Source organism: Saccostrea cucullata, unplaced genomic scaffold, assembly GCF_032062105.1.
Source record: "Saccostrea cucullata isolate Sc308-1 unplaced genomic scaffold, CSIRO_AGI_Scuc_v1 ctg989, whole genome shotgun sequence".
Lineage (NCBI taxonomy): Eukaryota > Metazoa > Mollusca > Bivalvia > Ostreida > Ostreidae > Saccostrea > Saccostrea cuccullata.
In genome coordinates, this window is record NW_026924744.1 from 176,318 (window position 1) to 200,873 (window position 24,556).

Below are 24,556 nucleotides of genomic sequence, written 5' to 3' on the forward strand. Positions count from 1 at the left end.
CAAACGGAAACCTACAGGGGTATAGAGTGATTGAGGTTTCTCCACGTCTGACATTTTAACAAGACGTTTTGGCAGCCCATACGCCTTTATACAAGCACCGCATCAAACTATAAGTGTGAAACAAAGCACTCACACACTGAAAAAAATCTAGACATAAAGCGTTGAAATATATCCTATAAAATTCTTGATTTCCGACAGAGAGAGCTGAAGTCGATGGATTTGAGAGGTTGTGCATTAGAGAATGTCTTTGATATTTCTCTTTAATACAGAATCCCCTTTAATTATTAAAAGATCTTGCATCACATACACTTGTTTTTTGGCATAACATTGCAGGTATTAAAGCTTCATAATTTCTGACATTAAAACCATAAGAGCAAATTTCTAGCGAAAGATTATGTATTCTCTGGGCTCAGAATACTTTTCAGAATCTTTTTCATGGGGATCTATATATAAGCCAAAAGCAACATTTCAGCTCAGATTAGAACTTTATATTTGCATTTTTATAATCTGAACCTGATAAGTTTTTACCTTAAATTATTTGAGGTTGCTTAGTGCAGCGTAGATATTCACACTTTAATCTGCAGTCATAAACGAAATCCGCTACATCAAATGTCAATCTCTTTATTACATAAATATCATTCTATCACATCACCTGGTGAAGAGAACTTTGTATAATTTACAATTTCTGAACAAAATTCAAACACAGTCTTAGAGAAAATGTGCTAGACAATAATTTCTCTTTTAAGGAAACGAAGTAAAATGAAAATTAACATAATATTACCAATTTTATGTACATCCAACTTTATTGCAGTAAAATGTGTTTTTCATACAGTATAGCTATACCATATGCTACTAATGTTGATCAATTTTTCTTTCATTAAAAAGAAAAACTATATAATGCATTCTTTGCAACATTGCACCACATTTTTTTAATGTCACATAACAATATACCATGAAATATTTCATTAATAAAATCAATTTTTAATATAAAGTTATATCTAAACCCTGAACCTTACATAGCCCACGCAAGATACAATAGCAGATCATTTATTTTGTACCAATGATATCCTGTAACACAACACTATTAATTACCGACCTTCACAACTCTATAGTTTAGGATAAAATACAGTACTCAATATAATATCAACTTGTCAGATTGATATAGTGAAACTGTACAGTACAAATGTAGTCCGCTCATGTCAAGACAAAGTCCAATGTCAAACATTATATAAAATTGAAACAAAACGGTCACACACAAACAATTTTCTAAGGCTTCCAAAACTGTGCCAGGCACTGTGAAAATAAAGTTGTCTGGGTGACGCCCACAGAAATACACTAAAGACGACATCTAGCTCTGTAATCACATCTTTGGATAAATAAAAGGAGACTGCAGCACCAAAGCCCATAAAATAGATTAACCCAATAGATGATTTCTGTATTTAGAATAATTAACTGTGAAGGTCATCTCAAGGTCATGACCAGTAACTGACCAATCTCTGCCTTGGAATTCAGATGTTGGTACAAGATCTCTTCCTACAGAATTCTACCAACGTCCAATCCCCTCCCCTCCCCATTCTTTGAGATTTTGTACAAATTGGCCCTCCGAAATTCATTACATACATGTACCCCATACTCACTGCTTAACATTGGGGTAAAGGGGTGAAAAGAAATGGGGGCAAACATACAGAAATCCTGCTACTTAATTATATAAAGAAGTAACCTTATCTCGGATATTTTTTGGGGATATTTTCAGCAAAATTTTAGAACAATATTATAGTATGACCATATATCAATATTTATCAATTTTAAGTATAAGTAATCTCTGTGATTATATTTCACTTAAATTCCAATACAGCGAACACCACATGTTCCCTTTATTATAGCGGAATCTCTGATCAATAATCTATCGTGACACACACCCCAGAACACACGACCCCCATCACTGCTCAGGTTACGCGGGGAGGGGACCATCAATCCGATAGAATACAGGTATCACATGACCCAGGTCACATGACAATCAATGGAGGTGTGTCCTTACATGCAGTATATCATACCGTTACACACAGTATATTATACCACCACATAACGGCAGACATTGTGTCAGGCAATGACAAATTCATCAACGCCTATTCACTAATGTTACAATCTGTTCACAATTTTGTCTATTTTTTCGAAAAAATTGTGAAGGAGGTTTTTGTAAGATTTTTAGTGTAAATCACCCTGACAGTTGAACAATGGTTCCTCCCACCTCTCCATGTAATCTGGTCAACCACCTGTTTATGTAAACTAAAACTCAATTGATGCTGTAAAATGATTCTATTTCAGAAATATTATATAAACAATATTGTAGATTACATCATTGAGGCTGCGGACCATAATTCTAAGCTGCATTTGGCAAACTCAATAACATGTACTGGAGCAACATTAGTATAACAAAAGCTTTCTACTATCAGGAGAATTACAATATTTAATTCTCTTCTATATCTAGGAGTATATATAACTTCTAACTGTACACTTATGCAGTGCCCTATAGTAAGATCAGTCTGCCTTGCGAGTTATTGATTCTGTGACATTTTTGGGGTGAGCGTTATTGAATTTTCTTCATTCCTCTACAACCTGGGCTCCAGTTTCAGCCTTGTACAAAAATTAATGTCTTTTTTGCATGATACGCTGATAATATTGTGCATAAGTCATAAGCGATGTATTCATTAACTTCCACAGAGAGAGCCAATACTTCCTGTGTTTACCGAGTGATGGAATTTTATTTTTTTTTCAGTTTTTTGATTACTGCTGTATTAAATGCACTCTCTGATGCTGCATGTCTCTATGTTATTGAATTAATCTGGTCATATTGAAGTTTTAACACTGTAAATCAATCAAACTTTAAATGAAACATGTCTGCCTGTGTTTATCGTTAATGATACTCTGTTGATTCTTCGATGAAATATAAATCCACCGCTAAAGAAACCACCCCCTTCAACAGTCGATAATTTCAAAATGAAGAAAAAAAAATTAAATTTGAAAAAATAAAATGAATGATCCATTTCTTCTTATCATTCAATTTTAACTTGGAGTTGTGCGAGAGAGAGTGAGAGCAGCTTATTACTTTCAAACATTTTTACTGAGTTCCGAATTCTATTAGATTAATTAACGCGTTGGGCTAATCAGTCACTCTCCCTGTGTTTAATTACCTCTAGTCGCCCATTAGATACCGGTACGGAGGCCAGAAGCTCCGCGATTCCCCGGGGAAATCGTGGGTTATACCCATTGTCTTGTACAGTAACAATAAATAACGTAGGAAAGCTATAATTTCAGAATCAATACCGGGATCTTAAACTTCCGAGGATGTTCCAGCTATGGCAGAGTTAATCGTAGATCGTGCACTGATGGCGATATAAGTCAGGAAAAAAGGCCGGCATTTAACGGGTAAATTGTTTGTGGATGTTCCTTACGAGTCAATAATAGGAGTCGGCAGACTTATTTAATGGACTAGATATACCGTAGGTTTGGAAATACGGAGGATTAACTCTTAGTCATTTAAAGCAGTAGATCTAGTTCCCACGGGATGATGAGATATGTATCAATGAAAAGTCTATAATATTTCCAACGTCCAACATTGTATCCCAATTAACGTTAGCAGAGGAAAATAACAGGAAACTCAGGTTTCTTAGTTTTAGTATTTGATAGGGTGACTTTATTAATCTGTTCTTATAATGGAATGACATCTTCAGGGATTGTCTTTAATGAAACCATTCAAATATAATTTATAGAGCAATTTTTTGTTGCTTAAAGTTTCTGAATTCCTATGCTGCAGTGTAAAAATTTGTTTTTGATTTATTTTCATTTTAATTTAAATTCTATATATGGACACTGAAAAAATATACATATCTTAATTTTGTTCTACCCCTTTCCATCTCAATTTTAACCAATTTGAAACCCATACTTATTATGTATATCTTATAAGTATAAAATATGACAGAAATATTGTCAATATTTTGTTTCTCTTTTTTTCAAGTCTAAGTCTTCAAATTAATTAATTCAGTCTCTGCATATCATCAATGTGCAATGAATTGATTACAAACTTGTAGAATATAATAACCAGTTTTCCTATCTCTTTCTCTCTCTCTCTCTTTTCATCTCTAAGTGTCACAATGAATAATGTGCATCCTCAATTATTGTAAACCTTTTACATTCCTTAAGGTGTCCTAAAACATGCTTAATTTACAACTCCAAAAAAATCACTCCATCAACCGATGCATCACTGCACTTTGATTGGTTTCTTCCGTCCCAATTTCATATTTCCTTAGACTTTAAAAACAATACATTCTTTTATCATTATGTCTCACAAAAATTCATTAATCAATTTTTATTGATTTTTTTTTCCTTTTTCACATCCTAATTGATACTTAATCATATTAATTAAGATTTTTTAATTTTTTTCCCCTATCCTAGCTTCTTGATTTTTACCAAATACCATGACGTGATTACGTTTTGCATGTAGGATTGTAAAGTTGTTTTCATTTAAATTACAACTGAGTTTGCAAACTCTTGGTAATCTAAAAACACAATCGACTCTATGTTGCGTACGTACATGAATGTAGTTGCTGCTCAATAATTCATATGCAGAAATAATTAAAGAAAGACAATTGTAATATAAAAACAAAGTCTATCTACCACTGGAAAGTGCCTTTTATCTCCTGGGCTGAAAACTTAAGTCATTCCTTTGGGGAAGAGTTTTGAATTTGTTTTAAAATCAGACTCTTAGAATGAATGTATTTACGAGACTCAGCTAACACAAAATGGAAAAAGAATCTAAATCCTTCCACACCGCATTTAATGTCTGGATCCAAGCACGTGCTTAGCAGAATTTGTGCTTAGAATGAACTAAGAGGTAACACAAAATGGGAATCTAAATGCTATCCACACTGCAACCTTAGAAACTCTTGATAAGACCACTAGACCACAGACACACTAACAAAGGATAAGATACAATTAAAGATCAGACAAAGCTGACTTACCTATGTCTGGACAAGGAATGTGTATACATATCTTTGTATACAATTAACATTTGACATGTATTCAATGCTTTTTTTACCAGGGTAACAGGATTCCTTATAGTCTATTTGAAAGAACATGAAAAACTTTCACATGGGTTGACCACTCTAATTTTCTACCATCTACCAAATAAAATCCTTTAAATTCAATATAGATTCATTTTGTGGAGTTTCTATCGATGGCATTTAGTGGGTCATCCCTTACAAGCAGACTATAATAAACTGTCTACCAGCACATTTTCAAAATCAAACTGAGACCAATGCATTTGGAAGATAAATTCAGGACTGGATATATAAGACCTCTCTAACAAGCCCTACCTTCTAAGTATATACATGCACCCCCCAAATATAAAAATTTAGATCCACCACTCTGACAAGCCGTATCTTCTGTGTATATACATGCTCCCCAAACATAACTTTGGACCCTGGTATAACTGTACACAAATGATTATGTTATCACTATATATTGATAACGAAGGACAGAGAGGGTCCGTTTCTAATCACAACCAAATCAACATGTTTCCCCCTCTTATCGGCGTATCCCATAAAATTTTCATAATTTTTCCCCGTGATAAAAAAATAAGACAATCCTCCCTGTATGTGCTCTAGAATGTATCGAGGAAATTTCTTTCTAATATGCAAAGAGATTTTATTAATATGTCTGCCCCATAGATATTAGGCCCTATATTCCTGATCAAGGTTTAGGAGATAGAAAGCTGGAATTTGCTGTTTAATAAAAAGGCTTATATAAATGATATCATAACTACCAATCTTCTATTATTAATTTTCTTCTCTTTTTTTTTCCTGCTGAATAATAAACCGATCAAGACGCCTTAGCAGATTTCACTATTAAAATTTCTTTTTCTATGGGTCTCTGTTTAAATGAAAGCCAGGAACGCCGGTAGAATATTAAAATCCTTCGACCAAACTCTTATACAGGCCTTTCAGTGAGAAAAACCCTCATTCAGTACTTGAAAAACATTAATTTCATATGTGTATATAAAGCATAATACTGCAATCTACAAACATATTTGACATTTACGAAAAAGAAAAAAATTTATATTCATGTGCCTTTAAATACGACTAGTGGATTTCTTTTTTCTCTGTCAGTTTCTCTCTATTTATTTTTTTCCACGGCCTAACTCGGAGTTGACAGATTCCATGTACAGAGCAGGTATATAATGAGAGGAGATATTAAACCGGTTTTGTATACTGCTGAGATTTTTCTATACCCGGGGTAGATTCAAGGGAGAAATCCACTCATTAGATGTAAGGGGGTATTACACAGGGGTATAATGACGTCCTATTGTGTTTATACCGGGCCCGGATCCTAAATACGTGTAAATTAGGCTCCCTGGACTCTTAACATTCCCGTAACATTTCACATCATTATGCATCTGACATATCTCAATGTTTTTAATAGAAAAGTGGACTTTTGCAAGAATTTCACTTTTGTGGAGAATTTCTGAGAGAGAGAAAGAAAGGAAGGAATGAGATACAGTGAGAGAGAGAGATGAGATAAATTAGAATGAGAGAAAAAAGACCTAAGTTTTTTCTTTTCCTTGAAATATATTTCTGGATTCAAAATAACAGGGCTTTTCATTTTTTTAAATCAAAAAACTGCATGTATTATTTGCAACCACCTGTTCACTTAATTTCTGACTCATGCTAAAACCCAAAAGAAAAAAACTTCAATGAAATGTCAATGGACTCTTTTGCCTTGTTACCAAAACTTTCAAACGATACAGATTACTACAACTTCATACAACAAACTGCAAACTCCAAGTCAAAAACAAGCTCCCAAACCACATTATCAAAAAGAAACATCCCAAATTAATGAAGGCTAAAGGATTTTTGTACCAAATTAAAAAAAAAAGAACAAACTCTGAAGTTGATGCCTCGTGTAGCATTTTTAAGATTATCTGCATGGGTATCAAGATAAGGCTGAGGAGGATCTGAGGCTGACGGAGATATACCAGGGGGCCGAGGCAGTACCAGAGGATGTTTTGGTCACGCTTCAGTGACTTTGGCAAGAACCAGGCCCGGCTGCTATCGGGGTCTGTCTTTTGGCTTGTTTTGTTTTAATTTAATCCCAAATCAAAGGATGTGGAACATTAATGGCTTAAATTGAGCTCTGGGAATGAAGCAAGTTTATATAAGACAATTAGCTTGATTAATGTAAGAAAAGGCCTCATGTGCTGGGGTTATCTTTTCAACTCTTCTTAAGTTTTTCTTTTGATTTTGAATTCTTCAGAGAATGGTGGGATATTTCTGTAAAGCTAATCGTCTGCTTTAGTTTCACATTAATCACAGAAAAGCTTTAAACATATGATTGAGCTTTAAGGAAGATCAACTAATAACTCCCAAAATTTAGTTCTTATAGTAAGTTTTGCTCTCTCTCTCTCTCTCTCTCTCTCTCTTTCTCTCTCTCTCTCTCTCTCTCTCTCTCTCTCACTCTCTCTCTCTCTCTCTCTCTCTCTCTCTCTCTCTCTCTCTCTCTCTCTCTCTCTCTCTCTCTCTCTCTCTCTCTCTCTCTCTCTCTCTCTCTCTCTCTCTCTCTCTCTCTCTCTCTCTCTCTCTCTCTCTCTCTCTCTCTCTCTCTCTCTCTCTCTCTCTCTCTCTCTCTCTCTCTCTCTCTCTCTCTCTCTCTCTCTCTCTCTCTCTCTCTCTCTCTCTCTCTCTCATGCCTGAAAATCAGCAGTTGAACAAGAAAACATTGTTTTAACCTTACTTCTGTGTATTGTCTGTGTGTCTGTATGGGGATATGGTGAAATGGGGGAGGTGTAAGAATACTTTTGAAAATTGACTTCAAAAATATATATATATGTATGGAGAGCTCTCTCTCTCTCTTTGAGATTCTCTCTCTTCCTCCCTTTGTCTTTCTTTCTCTCCTGGGGTATTTTTTTATGTAATGATAGCCCTATTGCATGACCACATAACGAATTTAATTAGTGACTTGGCAATTTGATAATGAGTTCATCTGACTTCCCCCTTGATCAATGATTTATCTATAGAATGGCTGCAGCAGATGTTGGGTTTTACAATCTATTATTAATTAAAACCAACCCCAGCTCCCCCATTCCTGTATGGTATAAGATGTCTCCCTACAGACTAGAATATATATGTGATCCACTGGGGGTAGACTTCCTTAAACCAGTTTTTGGACAGAAATTAGTGTGACTATCACTTCCCAAACTTTCCCACTCTCACTTCAGAGATTTGTCCAGTTTATCATTTGATGTAGGTATCAGATGACAATAGATAAATCCTCTAGGTATAGGTTTGTGGGAAAAATTTGAAATTCCATTATTTTAGAATGTTGCTTTAACTTTTCCATATAATTTACACACATAAAAATGTGCAAATGCTATTTTTCTGATATGAATTTTAATTTTTGTTGAAATAATTAACAATACTAGTTAAAATAATTATCAACAGGTAACCATTTAGGACTTTCAGTGCAGTATAAGTGAATTCTCTGCACTGAAATGATGATTTTGACCTCCCTCACGTAACAATCCGTTCTAGGTTCCTATACTAGGGGCCCTAGGGCAGGTTCCAGGTTAATCAAAAATATGGAAATGAAATGCATTCCTGTACATAAAGCATACAGACCACTGGTGAAATGAAATGCATTCCTGTACATATAACACACAAACCACTGCTTAAATAAGTCATTGTACTGTTATAATGTGACACAGGGAACTGTGTAGGTATTGTTTCAGGTTTTACCAAAGATCACTCAAAGATTGCGGTCCAACAATCCACTTTTTGATTTTTCCTACTGATTAGGTTTTTCTGTCATTTCCTGTTTTTTTGGGGTATACCTTTTCAATGAATTTCTAGAATTTATACAAGACCCTTTATTGTGTTTCAGAGGCTGGGAAAGCCGTCTGCTCGAAGGTTTAAAAAACTTTAAAAAGAAAATCAATTGCTTCATTGTTTCTTTCCATTTAAAAAAAATATGTAGTACCCAAACATTTAAATAAATGATTGAAAAAGAGAAAATAAAAGTCGTCAGTGAAAATCCGCGCCCCTGGGACTGAGAGAATCTAAATCCACCTACCTCTTCCTCGGGGTTGGTGTTGACGGAGTCCATGGATTGACTGAGGGCGATGGTGGTGTCTGTTTTCAAACTTGATGTGGCCATCTCCATCTGTCTCATGTTATTTCCACAAAAATTATTAAATAGGAAGTTTTAAATTCAGCCTCCGATTGTGAAAGCTCAAACACGCTATATTGATAAGTTCCCTTGACACAGGTGCGCGCTGTCAAATAGGTGTGTGTATATAGTCCCAAATATAAATAAATAAAGAAAATATTTAACTTCGATGTTTTGGATAAACACTCACACAAACTGCTATCAACACATCGCTATATAATATGGATGGAATGCATATCGAAGTCCGTTGTATGAAAATAATAAAACGTTCCCTGCGTGTAGAATATCACTAAATCGTGCAGCGGCTAAAACTCACGTGGAGCAGTGCTTCAGTGTGCGATAGTACAGTGCTACTAACATAGGGGGGTGCCCAGGCTGTGTGAACAAACGGGGGGAGATAAAACAGCGTCCGTCAGAAACGTCCACAAAAACTCTACTGTGTCCTCATGTTTCTGTAATTTTCACCTGGTGGTAGAACATGGCACCTTTCAGTTTTTCCCTTTCGCTGTGAATATTTTGTTATTCAAATGTGCGCTCAAAGCATTGTGACGTCACGGGATTTAATTCGCGATCATTCAATGGGAATAAAGGAGGCGAGTTAAACTCCGCCCACTGTTTGCTAATTCCACGTGCTTTTGTTGTTTTCCAGAGCACAGAAAATTGATTAGGCCTGTTCAATGACTTTTTATTATTGTCGATTTCGTTGAAATTTTTCAGATTAGCTGTTTAAATCCACTAGACCTGATCGCAATATTTTAAACAAATACGTTTATTAAATAACGGTCCGCGCTGCGAGCTTTTTTTAATCTCTTCGCATGTAAGTAATTCTTTTCAGACACAAAAGAATTAGTCGGTCGTAACGGGTGCGAAAGAAAGAGTTGTCAAACAAAAGAAAAAAAAGTTTCAAAAGGGGTGACACAAAGTTTACTTCGCTCTAACCGCTAACATACGATTACACCGATCTGCATTTAGATTTAACAAGTATACAGCGAGTGCAGTTTTAAAAGAAAAAAATCGACAAAGTATTTAACTGGTTTAATATGTCCGCAGTATAAACTTAGTCACCTACAATTGATCTATATTTTCTTTTCAATTTTAATCGCATTAGAAAACAATTAAACCATTTTTTAAAATTACCGAATGATTGAAATTGGACCAGGGATCATATAAACGAATTTTTAAAATGAACAATTAAGTTAACTTTATTCTTTTTGTTATATATTTATTACTATTATGTTTTTATTGTTGATACTACCAACTGAAAAAGGCAAAAAAGAAAGAGAGGATTCACGCTTTTAGGGGGGAATGTAGAATGTTTCGTTTTATGCATTCATGAAATCATGCTTCAGTCTGTTAAATTTAAAACAAAAGAGAGTTATTCAGAATTTAAGTCTCATCATAATCACTTAAAAAAGATTACTTAAAAAGTAAAATCAGCCTTCCAAGTTATTGTGAATAATATTAGCAAATATCATAAATAAAATAAGCTTAAGTCTTTAAAAATGAAAATTAAATAGGAAATTTCATAATAGTTCATGAACAATACAGCCTTTTAAATTGGAGCACTGTTCAGTGTCTGCATTTTTTTTTATTTTTGATCAGACGAGGAACTTATGAATAATTCCAGATCTTCATAAGTACGGTATAATTTACAATCTTAACTGAATGATAAACCTGTTTAAATCAGGGCGGATATTCATTTGACATATACTTTTTATTCCAAATTTTTATTCGAATTGATTAAACTGTCCCATTTAAAAGAAAGTGAAAACTGATTTGCACTTGTACGTTCACGAAGTCTCACTGAAAAAATGAACGTGATGCATAAAGATTGACAGTTACAAATATGTTTTCTTTTTGTGTAATCTCTCTCTCTCTCTCTCTCTCTCTCTCTCTCTCTCTCTCTCTCTCTCTCTCTCTCTCTCTCTCTCTCTCTCGTTTCGTGTATATTTTAAATTGACTTCGGATTTAATTACATCTATAAGATTCCACACATTAAAAATTCATGATCCGCCGACCGGCCTAGCCAGACGAAGTGACAAAAAGCTAATCCAATCGGTCCCCCTGGACCACTTAATTAGAGAAACTGGCCCCGCCACGCTACCAAACAGATGTACGCTGTCCATTTCAGGGGGATTCTAGGTTTTTATATCCCGATAATTGCATTTTGTCACGTGGGGTTATTTTGTTACCTGTTATAAAATTGATTAACACTTGATTGAAAAAAAAATGTTTTACACGACACTAAGATTAAACAAAAAATCTGTTGATTTATTCGGCGTCTGTGCCCGTAAGGCAGCGGTGTTTTTATGAATTGAAATGTATGAGAATTCGTGAAAATCCTGTCATCTAGGTTGTTCTTAACTTAAAAGCACCTGCTTGAAAAAAATCCAGGGACGAATCTGTGTTCCTGAAATTTCTGAATAAATCCCAAACAGGGAATGGATGAGGACGCAACTGTTTTCACTGATCCTAGTCATCCTACGCATGTGGTAGTCAAGTACAATATGCTCTTCCTTTTCCCTTCATTCCTTTTTTTCTTGTTTCTCGTTATCCTGAATTCCTCTAACATTTTCAGATATTCATTTTACTTCAACAAGAGATGGAGAGCAGATTTTTTTTCAAAGTATCTTTAAATATAGAAACTTTGTAGGTCCCCGATGTAAAGTCTATAATATCTGTGCTATAAAGCTGTTACATGTAACTGGGAGAGCATACATGTATACAGAATCATCAATTTAAATAAGTTAAACGATTTTACAAATAATTTATTAGACCCCCCCCAACATATTTTTTCTTCATGTAAGAATATAAGATATGACAAAGTGTTGAACTGATGAGCCATTTGGGTCGTAGAATTACTAAAACTGAAACAGTGAAACTTATAGACAAATTAGTCATGCAACAGGTCTAACTGAAATATTGAAATATGATTCTTCTACCTGTACCGGGGTATTACTTAGGGGAAAAAAACACAGTGTTCTTCTTTAAAAAGAGGTTAAAATAGTGTTCAAAAAGCCATGACCACCCTTAAGATATTATAACATGTCTTGCTCTCGGTGAACCAATCCCAATACTCTTAGTGCTTTAGCGAGAACAATTTTTTTGAAAACATTCCCACGGATTTTGTAAGTTACAGAGAGTTGAAAGTCTGTACAGTTTTTAACTTTTTCAGTCTTCAAGTCGCCCGTGTGGCGCAGTGGTTAAAGCGTCTGCTCTAGAGTCGCGAAGTTACGTCGCGGGTTCGAATCCCACTGTGGGACGTGGAAACCGGTCCTTCGGATGAGACCAAGGTTCCGTGTTTTTGTAGGTGCTGGCACGAAAAAGATCCTTCCATGCTCAAAGGCCCTAAATGCAGAGTATAGGACAAAATTTGCAGCTCTCCAAGGGCAAGTGGTGGCGTCTTCATATATGGGTGAAAAATTCTCAAGAGGGACGTTAAACAACATACAATCAATTAAACAATCAAAGTCTTCAATTTTGTTCATAGAGAATTGTATCAGAAAGTTTTACTCCATTAGCTTTAAATGTAAAATTGGTTTTGACATTAATTTTAAATTCGAGATTGAAAAATTAATCAACGATAAAAATGAAGGCCCGTGACTTTAATATGCACGTAATATTAACATATGACCTTGGGTTAAATACACCGTCATCCTATCACACTTTCATTAATGACGTCATAATTTCATACGATTTTGGCCCATGCAATCCCCTGAATTATCAAACCAAAGCAATTTTTTTTAACTTGATTTACTTTATATATGTCGATCCCAATTATCCATATTACATGTAACAGAAAACGTTGTAGAACACAATCTCATGCAAAAAATACTTCCTTTCTCACATATATAGGAAAGAATGCAATTAAGTCAATCGCAAATCACAATCATACATAGATCAATTTAACAATGTGTTTTAATGATAAAACGTAATACTGATAATAGAGATGCTCGAAAATAATATAAGTGAAAAAAAAAGATACCAAGGATAACTAAAAGATTGCCGTGATCAAGATTTAAAAATGAATGAAAAAAGCCAAAAGTAAAAAAAAAAACACCAAGGCTTCGTCTGCTGAAGGCCCCAATAAAACCACGGACTCTCCCCGCCGCGGTGTGCCAAATTAACAGGTTTATTGGGTGTTACCACAATTATTCTATTTGGTATAGAAATAAAAATTTCTCTTCCTCTAAATTATTCAGGATTTCATACAATACAAGCGGTCGGTCCCGGGGCCTATAATTACCGCCTCTCACGCCTGTAGATTCCACACCGAACTGTAAAAATAAAACCAAAAAAAAAAAAAAAAAACTGGTGTTGGTAATTGTAGTTACTAAGTACGCGGTATATTTACATCAAACTTTGAATTTTTGAAAGTGAAGGCCATACTTGATGCTCGTTAACATGATGCAGCCCAGACTCTCTACATAAAAAGAAAACAATTATTTATTTCAGAATCTATAATTTTGTATATATTAATGTCCTTTTGAGACTTGGCGGTAGAGGGCTGCAAGTTTTAGACCTGTACTCCGCACACAGAACCATTGAGCAATGAGGGACCTTTTTGTGCTTTAATTTGGTCCTAAACTCCGCATTCAAGGCCATTTGTGCAGCGAAGGATCTCTTTCGAGCCATCACCTACTGCGACACGGGACCTTACGGTCTCATCCGAAGGACCAGTCTCTACGTCCCGTAGTGGGATTCGAACCCGGGACATACGGATCAACTCCTTTGCCACTGTATAAAGCAGACGCTCCAATCACTGCTTTTTAGCTTTTAGGTAAACAGCAAGGTATTTTCTCTTCTGGAAAAGAATTAAACAGAGAGACATCACAAATGCAGAATCAAAGAATTAATTAATTAATTAAGCCTTTCTTTCAGAGATGTTCAGTCTTTCTGTATGTACATATATATCTCTAAGCTTGTCCTGTCCTTGGACAATTCGGGAACCTAGATTGGCGCGGTCCCTGAGTCTGAGATGTCTCTACTGTTGACGATACACATGAGTCTGACCGCCGCCACCAAGTGAAAACATAAATCCGCCAACTGGATTTCTTCAGACTTATGTTGATTTGAGTGAAGTGTAATGCATCGATTTCAAAACAAAAAAGTTTTATATATTAATACTTTGAATACATGTTTACTTTATCATTTTCATTTTTAAAACAGACTTTTGGAAGACATCAGTTGAAGATGAAATACTTATCTTTATAAACTAATCATTTTCGGACATAATTTGAAATATTGCTAATTGATATGAAGAAGATTGTTTCTTGTAATTATTGAGTCTGGTCATTTTACAAGAAGAAGTTTTAGAGGAACAGACGAGATGGGTCTTCAATATATTACGATGAATATTAAGAAACCGCTTTTAAATTAAACCCTTTCATAAGATTGAAGTTTTTCTAAAAATCAAGAACCTTTCTTTGAGGTGAGAGCAGAATCGATATATATGTCACAAAAGCCCCTCAGAAAATGTTTGTACGTCAAAAAACACATTATACTGGAAAGGAGAGATATAAAATTTTGTTTGTCTAAGGTACGTTTTTCTCGTGTCAACATAATACCCGAGTTCAATAGAATTACGGACATATTAATCATAGTTTATTTTATTTTCCCTTCAAATCCATTGAAACCTTTTAAATGGGTACTCTATAAACGGCTCTTGTTTGTTTTGTAGGATAATGGGTGAAGAGAAAGCGAGTATTCAAGATCACTGAGACGCTTCATATTCACCTAGGTTTCCGACGAGCAACAAAACGTTCAGTAAACTGTGACAACAGAAAATCGACAATCAATATGGCGGGAGGTCAGAGGTCATCCAGGCCTTGTAGAACTTGACGGAACTCGTATCTTACCTACGGAAACACGGACCGTAACCGACATTGATCGATCCCCCGGGACAACACATAGAATATTCATTTTCTCCGGTTCTAAATAACTAAAACGTTTTTGGCATCCTGAACAATGTTCAACCATTCTTTTACGAGCCCCCTTTGCAATATTCATTCTTTCTTTATGATCTACCGTTTGTTATGGGAAGGTTCATGAAACTATTGGTTGATATTAAAAAAAAATTGGCTGTGAAGAAGAAAAAAAATATATTTCTGGAACCCTTTGTACATAATAAGGCCAGTGCAATAATTATTCATGTACAGTGTATCTTATATTCCTATATGTAGAATCAATTCTCAGACAATCATAAGTATTGAAATCGGCCATGAATATCCTTTTAATATATCTTCTTTACTTATCTCTTTATTATATACAATAACTCCACTATCTAATAATACAAATGTTCCATTTTGTATTCTACAATGTCTGGTCGAGCTCCTGTTGTCTGAAAGTGTATTGTGACTCAGGTGGCGTATCCAAAAGAACCCTTTCTGATTCTCCCATTAGTTAGACCTCTCCGTAAGAGTGTAGGTACTGTCACTTCAAAATCTGGCGCCAATTGTGAGTAAATGTATTTATGATTGTTGATTGATTGATTGTAGGATTGTTTTACGTCCTATCCGAGCATTTTCACTCATATAAAGACGTCACTATGTACCGGTGAAGGGCTTCAAATTTTTACCTTTACTTGGCACTCAGGACCATTGAACAGTGAGGGATATTTATCGTGCCTACGTTTGTCGTGACACGCGGCGTCTCATTTGAAGGACCCGCAACTTTCACTTCAAAGTTCTGAGCGCAAAGTGTAAAAAGGAAAAGTTGATGTATTATAATTAATAAAATCTTAAGAAATCTAGATTTTTTGCCTTTGCATGGTACAGAGGCGACAAAACTATCAATTTCATTACAAGATCATGAGGTATTTCCAAAGCTAGAGCGAGCCAGCTCGATCAAAAGTTCACAATATCTGGAATTAATTTGCTTTTGTCTTAGACGTGTTCTAGAATTCTTTTGACTGTCCAACATAGCAAGGAAATATTCTTCTTTTCACAACATTCATTTGAAATTCTAATTATCTGAAAAGTACATTAAATTAAACACAAAACATTTAAATGCAAGGACGTTTTTGGAATCTAATGCGCAATCACTTCGAACTGATTACGCATGATTGTCACTTTCGGGTTTCCTTTGTCTTTTTCGTTCTGCATCATGTTTTCACTTTGTATGATGACAATATCGTTGATCAGACGCGTGCGTAAGAATTTCAACAACCGTATCACAGAGACAGCGGTGACCTTACGTAAAATAGATCGGGTCATTAATGCTGAAAGGGCCATTTAATGGAATCAAAGACTGTTAAAGAGCCGAAGATTGTGAGAGATTTTATCTTAATGAGGCGAACTGTCTTAAAACAAAGCCATGGTGTCGTATTGTCATTGAGATTTGATTTCTTAAGGCGGTGTCGTCAAACGTTTAGTTCACCTTAATCCTACAACAATGTCGACGCAGTCCCAGAGAGGGCGCTGTTATAACTATATTTTATTGAAAGTGTAGAAGTTTTTATACGAAACAAATTGTTTCCTCTTCGTTTTGCAACCGGTATACAATTTCATATAGAAACATTTTAATAAGATAATGTGTTTGTAATCAATGCATGAAGATTTAGAACAAAGAATATTTTAGTGAAGGGATTATTTTTATTTACTTTAACTTTGTTCAGTTTCAGGTTTTCTTCCTCTCATATTGATCCGCCCATGTCAATGTCATACTTTCTTTAAAGAAATTGTCAAAAAAAGTGTCCAACTTTCCAATGCAATTGACTTCTTAAATTGCATTGGAAAGTTGGACACTTTTTGACAATTTCTTTAAAGAAAGTGTGACATTGACAATGCAGTTTAAGAAGTTTATTCTTGTACTGCTGAACAGAAAAATACAAAGGAAATTCTAAAAAAAAAAAAATGAACTTCTCTTGCTGTATCAAAATAGTAAACATGAGTCTGATGATATACAATGAGGGAAAGTTTTATAATTATGTAATTATGATATAGAATAAATCTGATCAATGTTATTAAAGAGAATGTACATGTATGTGTATGTGTGCTTGTAAACTTTACGTCTTGTTTTTTATATGTAATGTAAACTTTCATTTAGTGAAAGTTTTATAATTATGTAATTATGATATAGAGGAAACACAATTGTAAACATGCATACTGTATTACACTTTATATGTTGATAAGTAAACATAATCGTAAATAATATCATTAATGGTTAACATTGAATAAAAAAGTACGTTTTTATTGGGGGGGGGGGGGGTAATAGCATAACAAAAAGTAATCTTTAATGGCAATGACTTGTCAACAAAAAAGCTTTACGGAGTTCCATTTTTCTTCAAATAATTTTTCAGCAGCAATCAATGACACGAAATCTAGAGGTACTTTTTACTAATAAAAGTAACAATATAAATTGCACATTGTTATTCATTATATTCTCGTCAAAAATGTTTTTGTTTGAATTTTTTCCAAAGAAGAAACTACGAAGAAAAATAGATAACAAATTTCTTTTACTGACAATACTGTTACAAAGAAACTTCTATAAAAGCGAGACTTATGATTTATAGCTCTCCCCGCAAACAATGGACCCCGTCTGAAATTGCAACATTGCATTGCAGCATAGTTACATAACAACATAAAAGCTCCACCCGATCTTAATATTGCATTTGTTAAAAGACCAATATTGTTTGCCAGAACAGTTAATGGCTAATAAAAATCACCCCTGTGCATTTCAATCAAGTTCATATATCATTAAACCTAATACAGGTGTTTTACCTTTAAGAAGGCCCCTTGTACAGATGAGATGTAAATTAATCGTTGTCAATGAAAAGATTTGGAATATATATAATATTCAAGTACTAAATTTAAGAATTGAATTTTTGAAATAAAAAGAAAAATAAAAGAATTAAAAGCAAACCCAGAGACTATTTCTTGAATTCAAATTATTCAAAAAGAAATGAGAATAAGATAAATTAATAGCAAACAATTAACTTGTCAGTGATGGAGAAAAAAAGGAACTGGTTAACTAAATACTGAATGATCATTTAACGATAAAGATTTCTCATTCATATATAAATACATTTATTTTACTGTCATGTTAAAAAAAAATACTACCAGAAATTTGATTCTAAATTGATACATGCATGTACAAGCAAAAAACGACTATCCGTTTCTGAGTTGCTTCAGCCTTTATTTATCTTTATCTTTATTCAATAAACAAAAGAACCCTGGAATTTTTCCAATATTAAGATATTATTAGAAAAAAAAAGAAATTGTTATTTTTTCTGGAGGAAAATATTTTCGATCAGGGACAAGAACTAAGGAATATGTTAGAAGAGTTATGACTTTCCGGTGAGGAGTAGAAAAGTGTAATAGTTCTCAAGGGGTACCGCTGTTCAAAGCGCGATTTTGGCACACGGATAGCACATAAACCTTATCTGGTCCCCAATTTTACGGAGCGCCCCCTACCGGGGTTGCCAAGGAAATAGGTTTATTGTCCATCAGACGGGCGAAAATTGCATCAATATTTTAGCGAGTCGGCCGTAAAGTATATAATTTGGTTCTAACTAACGTGTAATACATTGATTAAATTACGTCTGGTTATAAAAAATTAATGACCACCGGGGCTGTAGAACAATTCTATAAGATACAGACCTAATTGGTTTCGATTTTTTTCTTCATGTCTTCAGATTCGTGCGAAAAAACAATGGGCCAAGTTTTAACCATTGTATAACATGGCGCGGGAAAACTCAGAGCGGTTACCAAGACAACTGCTCATATCGAGGCTGTCTCATACACGGGACGAATCATTTCTCAACGATTTAGCCATGTCATCTACCTGTCCTTAGATATAGCTCCAAAGGATAATCTCCATTTAATAAAAAAGAACAATTAAATCAAAAAAATCAAGTAAATAATAAAAAAAAAAAAAAAAAAAAAAAAAAAAAAAATAAAAAAATAAATAAATAATAAACTAGAGGTACTGTGAGCAATGAACTCACTAATGATATCCCGTCATTGTAATGGCAAAGTTCATGTTTTGTTCTGGGAGACCCAAAATAAGAGACAGGTCAAAAAGTAAAATAGGAGAGGCACAATGACATTATGTTATTAAAATCTCCGAAAGTATCATTAAAGATTATTCAGTGGTATTGGAGGAGTTGCAGATAAGAGATGGGTACCCTTCAATATTGCAGGAAGAATGGCAGTGTCCATGTTTGCTTTGGAAAACCTGAAATGTGTCCCATCAGGAAATGCACAATGGCACTATATAACAAATATTCTGTGAAAGTCTCATTAAATTTCAGTGGTATAAGAGGAGATGCGTATAAGAGATGGGTACCTCAAAGCGTAAGAGACGGACGAACGTACAGTCGGAATAAAGGATCATGTAACTCAACAACGATTTTCTGGGTATGTATACTAGTCAACTTTTTGCAAAAAACTGGAGTTAAGGAAAAAAATTGTTGGTAGTTCTCTTAGCTATGTAATTGTACAGAGAAGTGTTTTCATGGAGTAACAAATCTGACAAATAATCTAAAACAAGAGATCCCAAGGTCACCGGCAATCTGCCATTGTTCATCCATGGTTACCCTTATCCTAGCAACGGCGTCTTTTAAGCGTTTCTGTACATGTAGTTCAGATCCCAACGTGGTAGAGTCGTCATTTAAGCGTTTCTGTGGCTCAGATTCCAACGTGGCAAAGGCGTCATCATTGTTCAAGCGTTAGACTTGTTCACACAATTAATATCATAGTTCAAACGTCATAGCAAAACAGATTATCAGCATCACCGTATGTTCTAGAAGGCACTCTTGGATTCAGATATGATCACGATATTCAGAAGTCACCGCGGGATTCAGAAATCATCGTGGGGTCCAGAGGTTACAGTGGGATTCAGGCGAGACCATGAGATTCAGAAATTACCGTAGAATGAAAAACAAAATAATAACATGGGATTCAGAAGTTACCGTAGAATGAAAAACAAAATAATAACATGGGATTCAGAATTTACCGTAGAATGAAAAACAAAATAATAACATGGGATTCAGAAGTTACCGTAGAATGAAAAACAAAATAATAACATGAGATTCAGAAGTTCCCGTAGAATGAAAAACAAAATAATAACATGGGATTCAGAAGTTACCGTAGAATGAAAAACAAAATAATAACATGGGACAGAAGTTACCGTAGAAAAAAACAAAATAATAACATGGGATTCAGAAGTTACCGGAGAATGAAAAACAAAATAATAACATGGATTCAGAAGTTACCGTAGAATGAAAAACAAAATAATAACATGAGATTCAGAAGTTACCGTAGAATGAAAAACAAAATATTAACTGCCGTGTACTCGTAGAATGAAAAACAAAATATTAACATGGGATTCAGAAGTTACCGTAGAATGAAAAACAAAATAATAACATGGGATTTTACCGTAGAATGAAAAACAAAATAATGGACTAACAAATAGAATGAAAAACAAAATAATAACATGGGATTCAGAAGTTACCGTAGAATGAAAAACAAAATATTTGTATTAGTTACCGTAGAATGAAAAACAAAATAATAACATGATTCAGAAGTTACCGTAGAATGAAAAACAAAATAATAACATGAGATTCACCGTGAATGAAAAACAAAATATTAACATGGGATTCAGAAGTTACGAAATAGAATGAAAAACAAAATACTTGTTTGTCAATAATTTATAACATGGGATTCAGAAGTTACCGTAGAATGAAAAACAAAATAATAACATGGGATTCAGAAGTTACCGTAGAATGAAAAACAAAATAATAACATGGGATTCAGAAGTTACCGTAGAATGAAAAACAAAATATTAACATGGGATTCAGAAGTTACCGTAGAATGAAAAACAAAATATTAACATGGGATTCAGAAGGTAGAATGAAAAACAAAATAATAACATGGGATTCAGAAGTTACCGTAGAATGAAAAACAAAATATTAACATGGGATTCAGAAGTTACCGTAGAATGAAAAACAAAATAATAACATGGGATTCAGAAGTTACCGTAGAATGAAAAACAAAATATTAACGTCTTTTTAGAATGAAAAACAAAATAATAACATGGGTCAGAAGTTACCTGAAAAACAAAATATTAACATGGGATTCAGAAGTTACCGTAGAATGAAAAACAAAATATTAACATGAGATTCAGAAGTTACCGTAGAATGAAAAACATTGTTGTTTGACAAAATAATAACATGGGATTCAGAAGTTACCGTAGAATGAAAAACAAAATATTAACATGAGATTCAGAAGTTACCGTAGAATGAAAAACAAAATATTAACATGGGATTCAGAAGTTACCGCAGAATGAAAAACAAAATATTAACATGGGATTCAGAAGTTACCGTAGAATGAAAAACAAAATAATAACATATTCAGAAGTTACCGTAGAATGTTGGGTTTCAGAAGGCCATAGAATGAAAAACAAAATAATAACATGGGATTCAGAAGTTACCGTATGAAAAACAAAATAATAACATGAGATTGAGAAGTTACCGTCAAAGAAAAACAAAATAATAACATGAGATTCAGAAGTTACTGTAGAATGAAAAACAAAATAATAACATGAGATTCAGAAGTTACCGTAGATTTGAAAAACAAAATAATAACATGAGATTCAGAAGTTACCGTAGAATGAAAAACAAAATAATAACATGAGATTCAGAAGTACCGTAGAATGAAAAACAAAATAATAACATGAGATTCAGAAGTTCGTAGAATGAAAAACAAAATAATAACATGAGATTCACCGTAGAAAGAAAAACAAAATAATAACATGAGATTCAGAAGAAATGAAAAACAAAATAATAACATGAGATTCAGAAGTTACCGTAGAATGAAAAACAAAATAATAACATGAGATTCAGAAGTTACCGTAGAATGAAAAACAAAATAATAACATGAGATTCAGAAGTTATAGAATGAAAAACAAAATAATAACATGAGATTCAGAAGTTACCGTAGAATGAAAAACAAAATAATAACATGAGATTCAGAAGTTACCGTAGAATGAAAAACAAAATAATAACATGGGATTCAGAAGTTACCGTAGAATGAAAAACAAAATAGTAACATGGGATTCAGAAGTTACCATGAAATATATGGAGATAACGAACAGTATTTAACCTAAAAGGTCCAATAAACAAAACAAAATACGAGCAGAGGAAACACGGACCTCCGAAACATCAGAGGTGGGACCAGGTGACATGGAGGAGTGAGCATCCCCTGCTGACTGGTTTCACCTGCCGTGTGCTCCTTGTCATGATCGAGAAATAACGGAAAAATCCGTTGTCAATTCAGTATTTAAAATAATGGACTAACAAATAGAATGAAAAACGTCAGTCAGCATTTGACTCAAAAATAATTTGTATTATTTTGCTGACAAGGCCATTGTACATGTATCCACCAAAGAACTTACGAAATGATGACTTTAAACGAGACTGCTGATATTTTGATTCATCAACTTGTTTGTCAATAATTTACCTCGTTTAAGAAATTGTTCATACGTAGAGCATGCTCTTGCGTAAAATCAACTGAGAGATATAATCTCCGTATGTAGGTGATGAAGGTTACTGGTACTTGCCGCATAAGTGAGGGAAGTTGACAATTGAAAAGTTAAAGTCATCGTGTTTATCACAGAGCTTGGTTGTTAGATGACCATTAACGTCTTTTTCAAGTGCAATATCCAAATATGAAAATGACGTGTCAGACTTTGGTATAATCTCAAGCTTACCGGCATACTGGAGTAGATCGTATCAACAAAAGAATGGAAATAACCATTGTTGTTTGACAATACGTCGTCGATATATCAAAATGTTGAGTTTAAGGCCATAGCAAGTGTTTTCTTCTTTGCATGTATACGATTTTGAACGAATAATTCTGCTTCATATGAATACAAATATAAGTCTGCTAATAACGGGGTGCATTTTTTACCCATGGGATTTCCAATAGATTGTTGGAAAACCTGGACCCCAAAAGATACATAGATATTGTCCTTGGGATATGTCACTCTGGAATTAAGAGGTTCCGCCGAAAAACCACAGGGTTGTATTAATAGGCGGCACATCGAATGTGACGAATATTTGAAATTTTATTGAAAACAATATCAATGTAGTCCAAATGGAATAATGTAATCGAAGATTTGTTTTAAAATTGCTTATTTAGTAAAATTATATCCTTTTGTTTCGTGTTCTTGAATTCCCCTATATAAACCATTGAATTTAGGCAGAAACAACGAATGTAATTTCCAATACTTATTTAACGGAACTATAAATGCTGAACTAAATTTAGAAATATTTCGTTTTTCAGTTTCAAAAATAAAATTGGTGGGCAAAACACTTTTGATACATGTCAAAATATATATAGACGTTTTTAAAAATTAATAGTTAATGAATTTAAAAAACACCTTACTATCGAAATCCTAGTGAAATACGAAATATATACACAAAATAAAATTATTTAACAAAAAATTACATATTTTCAAATTCATTTTCGCCTCCAAACGTAATATAGATTAAGATTTTAAACGTTTCCAAATGTATCAGTGACGTCATATACTAATATTGTGTCACAATTATATAGTTAAAAAAAGTTATACATTAAAGGATAAAAGTGCAAATAAAACGATTAAAAATAAATAATTTCTCTTTTTCTGTTCAATTACTTTTCAGAGTGCATTATCCTACATGTTAAATAATCATATATTTTTATATAAAATGTATTTTTTTCAGCTCCATCCTAGAAGTCCCTTTTGAAAAGTAATTTTGTACATGTAGAACTAATTTTTTAAACTGATTTACTAGGCTATGGTACAAATAGTAATTAATTGTTTATATTGAATATTTCTTATAAAATTGGGATGTGAAGAGATTTTATTTTCTTCTGATTATCAAAAAGACAAATTTTAGCACATTTCATTTAATTCAAGCCAACGGAAATATATGTATCATGATCTTTACACACACACACACACACACACACACACACACACACACATGTTCACAGTTGAAAAAAAAAACAAAAAAAAATAAAAAACACAAAATCACTTGATTATATTTATGCAGTCAAACCAGTTAAAAGATTTATTTTATTAAAAAAGTGAAAAATAAGATTTAAAAAATATTATTGAGGAAAATTACCTTGAACTCCCCACTTCAATTTGCCACTAAAACGGAAGATCGTGCGTATTTTTTGTTTTGTATTGTATTTGTTTGGGTTTTTTTTAAATTTTTTGAAACAACACATACTCACATTCAATATAAAGCTAAAAAATGTGACCATGTTGCCTTGTAAAATGTTTTCAAGGAAAGTTTTTTTTAAACTCTTACAGGCTTTTTAATCGATTTATGTTAAAAATGCGTATA

General features: G+C 33.7%; 1 protein-coding gene across 8 annotated transcripts in view; it reads right to left on the reverse strand.

Annotated features, from left to right (window-relative positions):
- The window catches only part of LOC134267212 (protein couch potato-like), a 74,311-nt gene extending 64,553 nt beyond the window's left edge, over nt 1–9,758 (reverse strand). For 3 of the 8 annotated variants that reach the window (XM_062749440.1, XM_062749437.1, XM_062749438.1), the window contains exon 1: nt 9,121–9,754. In XM_062749440.1, the coding sequence (XP_062605424.1) occupies nt 9,121–9,219 (99 nt within the window). In that variant the 5' untranslated portion in view covers nt 9,220–9,754. Of the gene's footprint in view, nt 1–9,120 lie in introns of all 8 variants that reach the window. The other 5 variants (XM_062749436.1, XM_062749433.1, XM_062749435.1 and 2 more) reach the window with 3 other exon arrangements.
- Nucleotides 9,759–24,556: the final 14,798 nt, after the last annotated feature.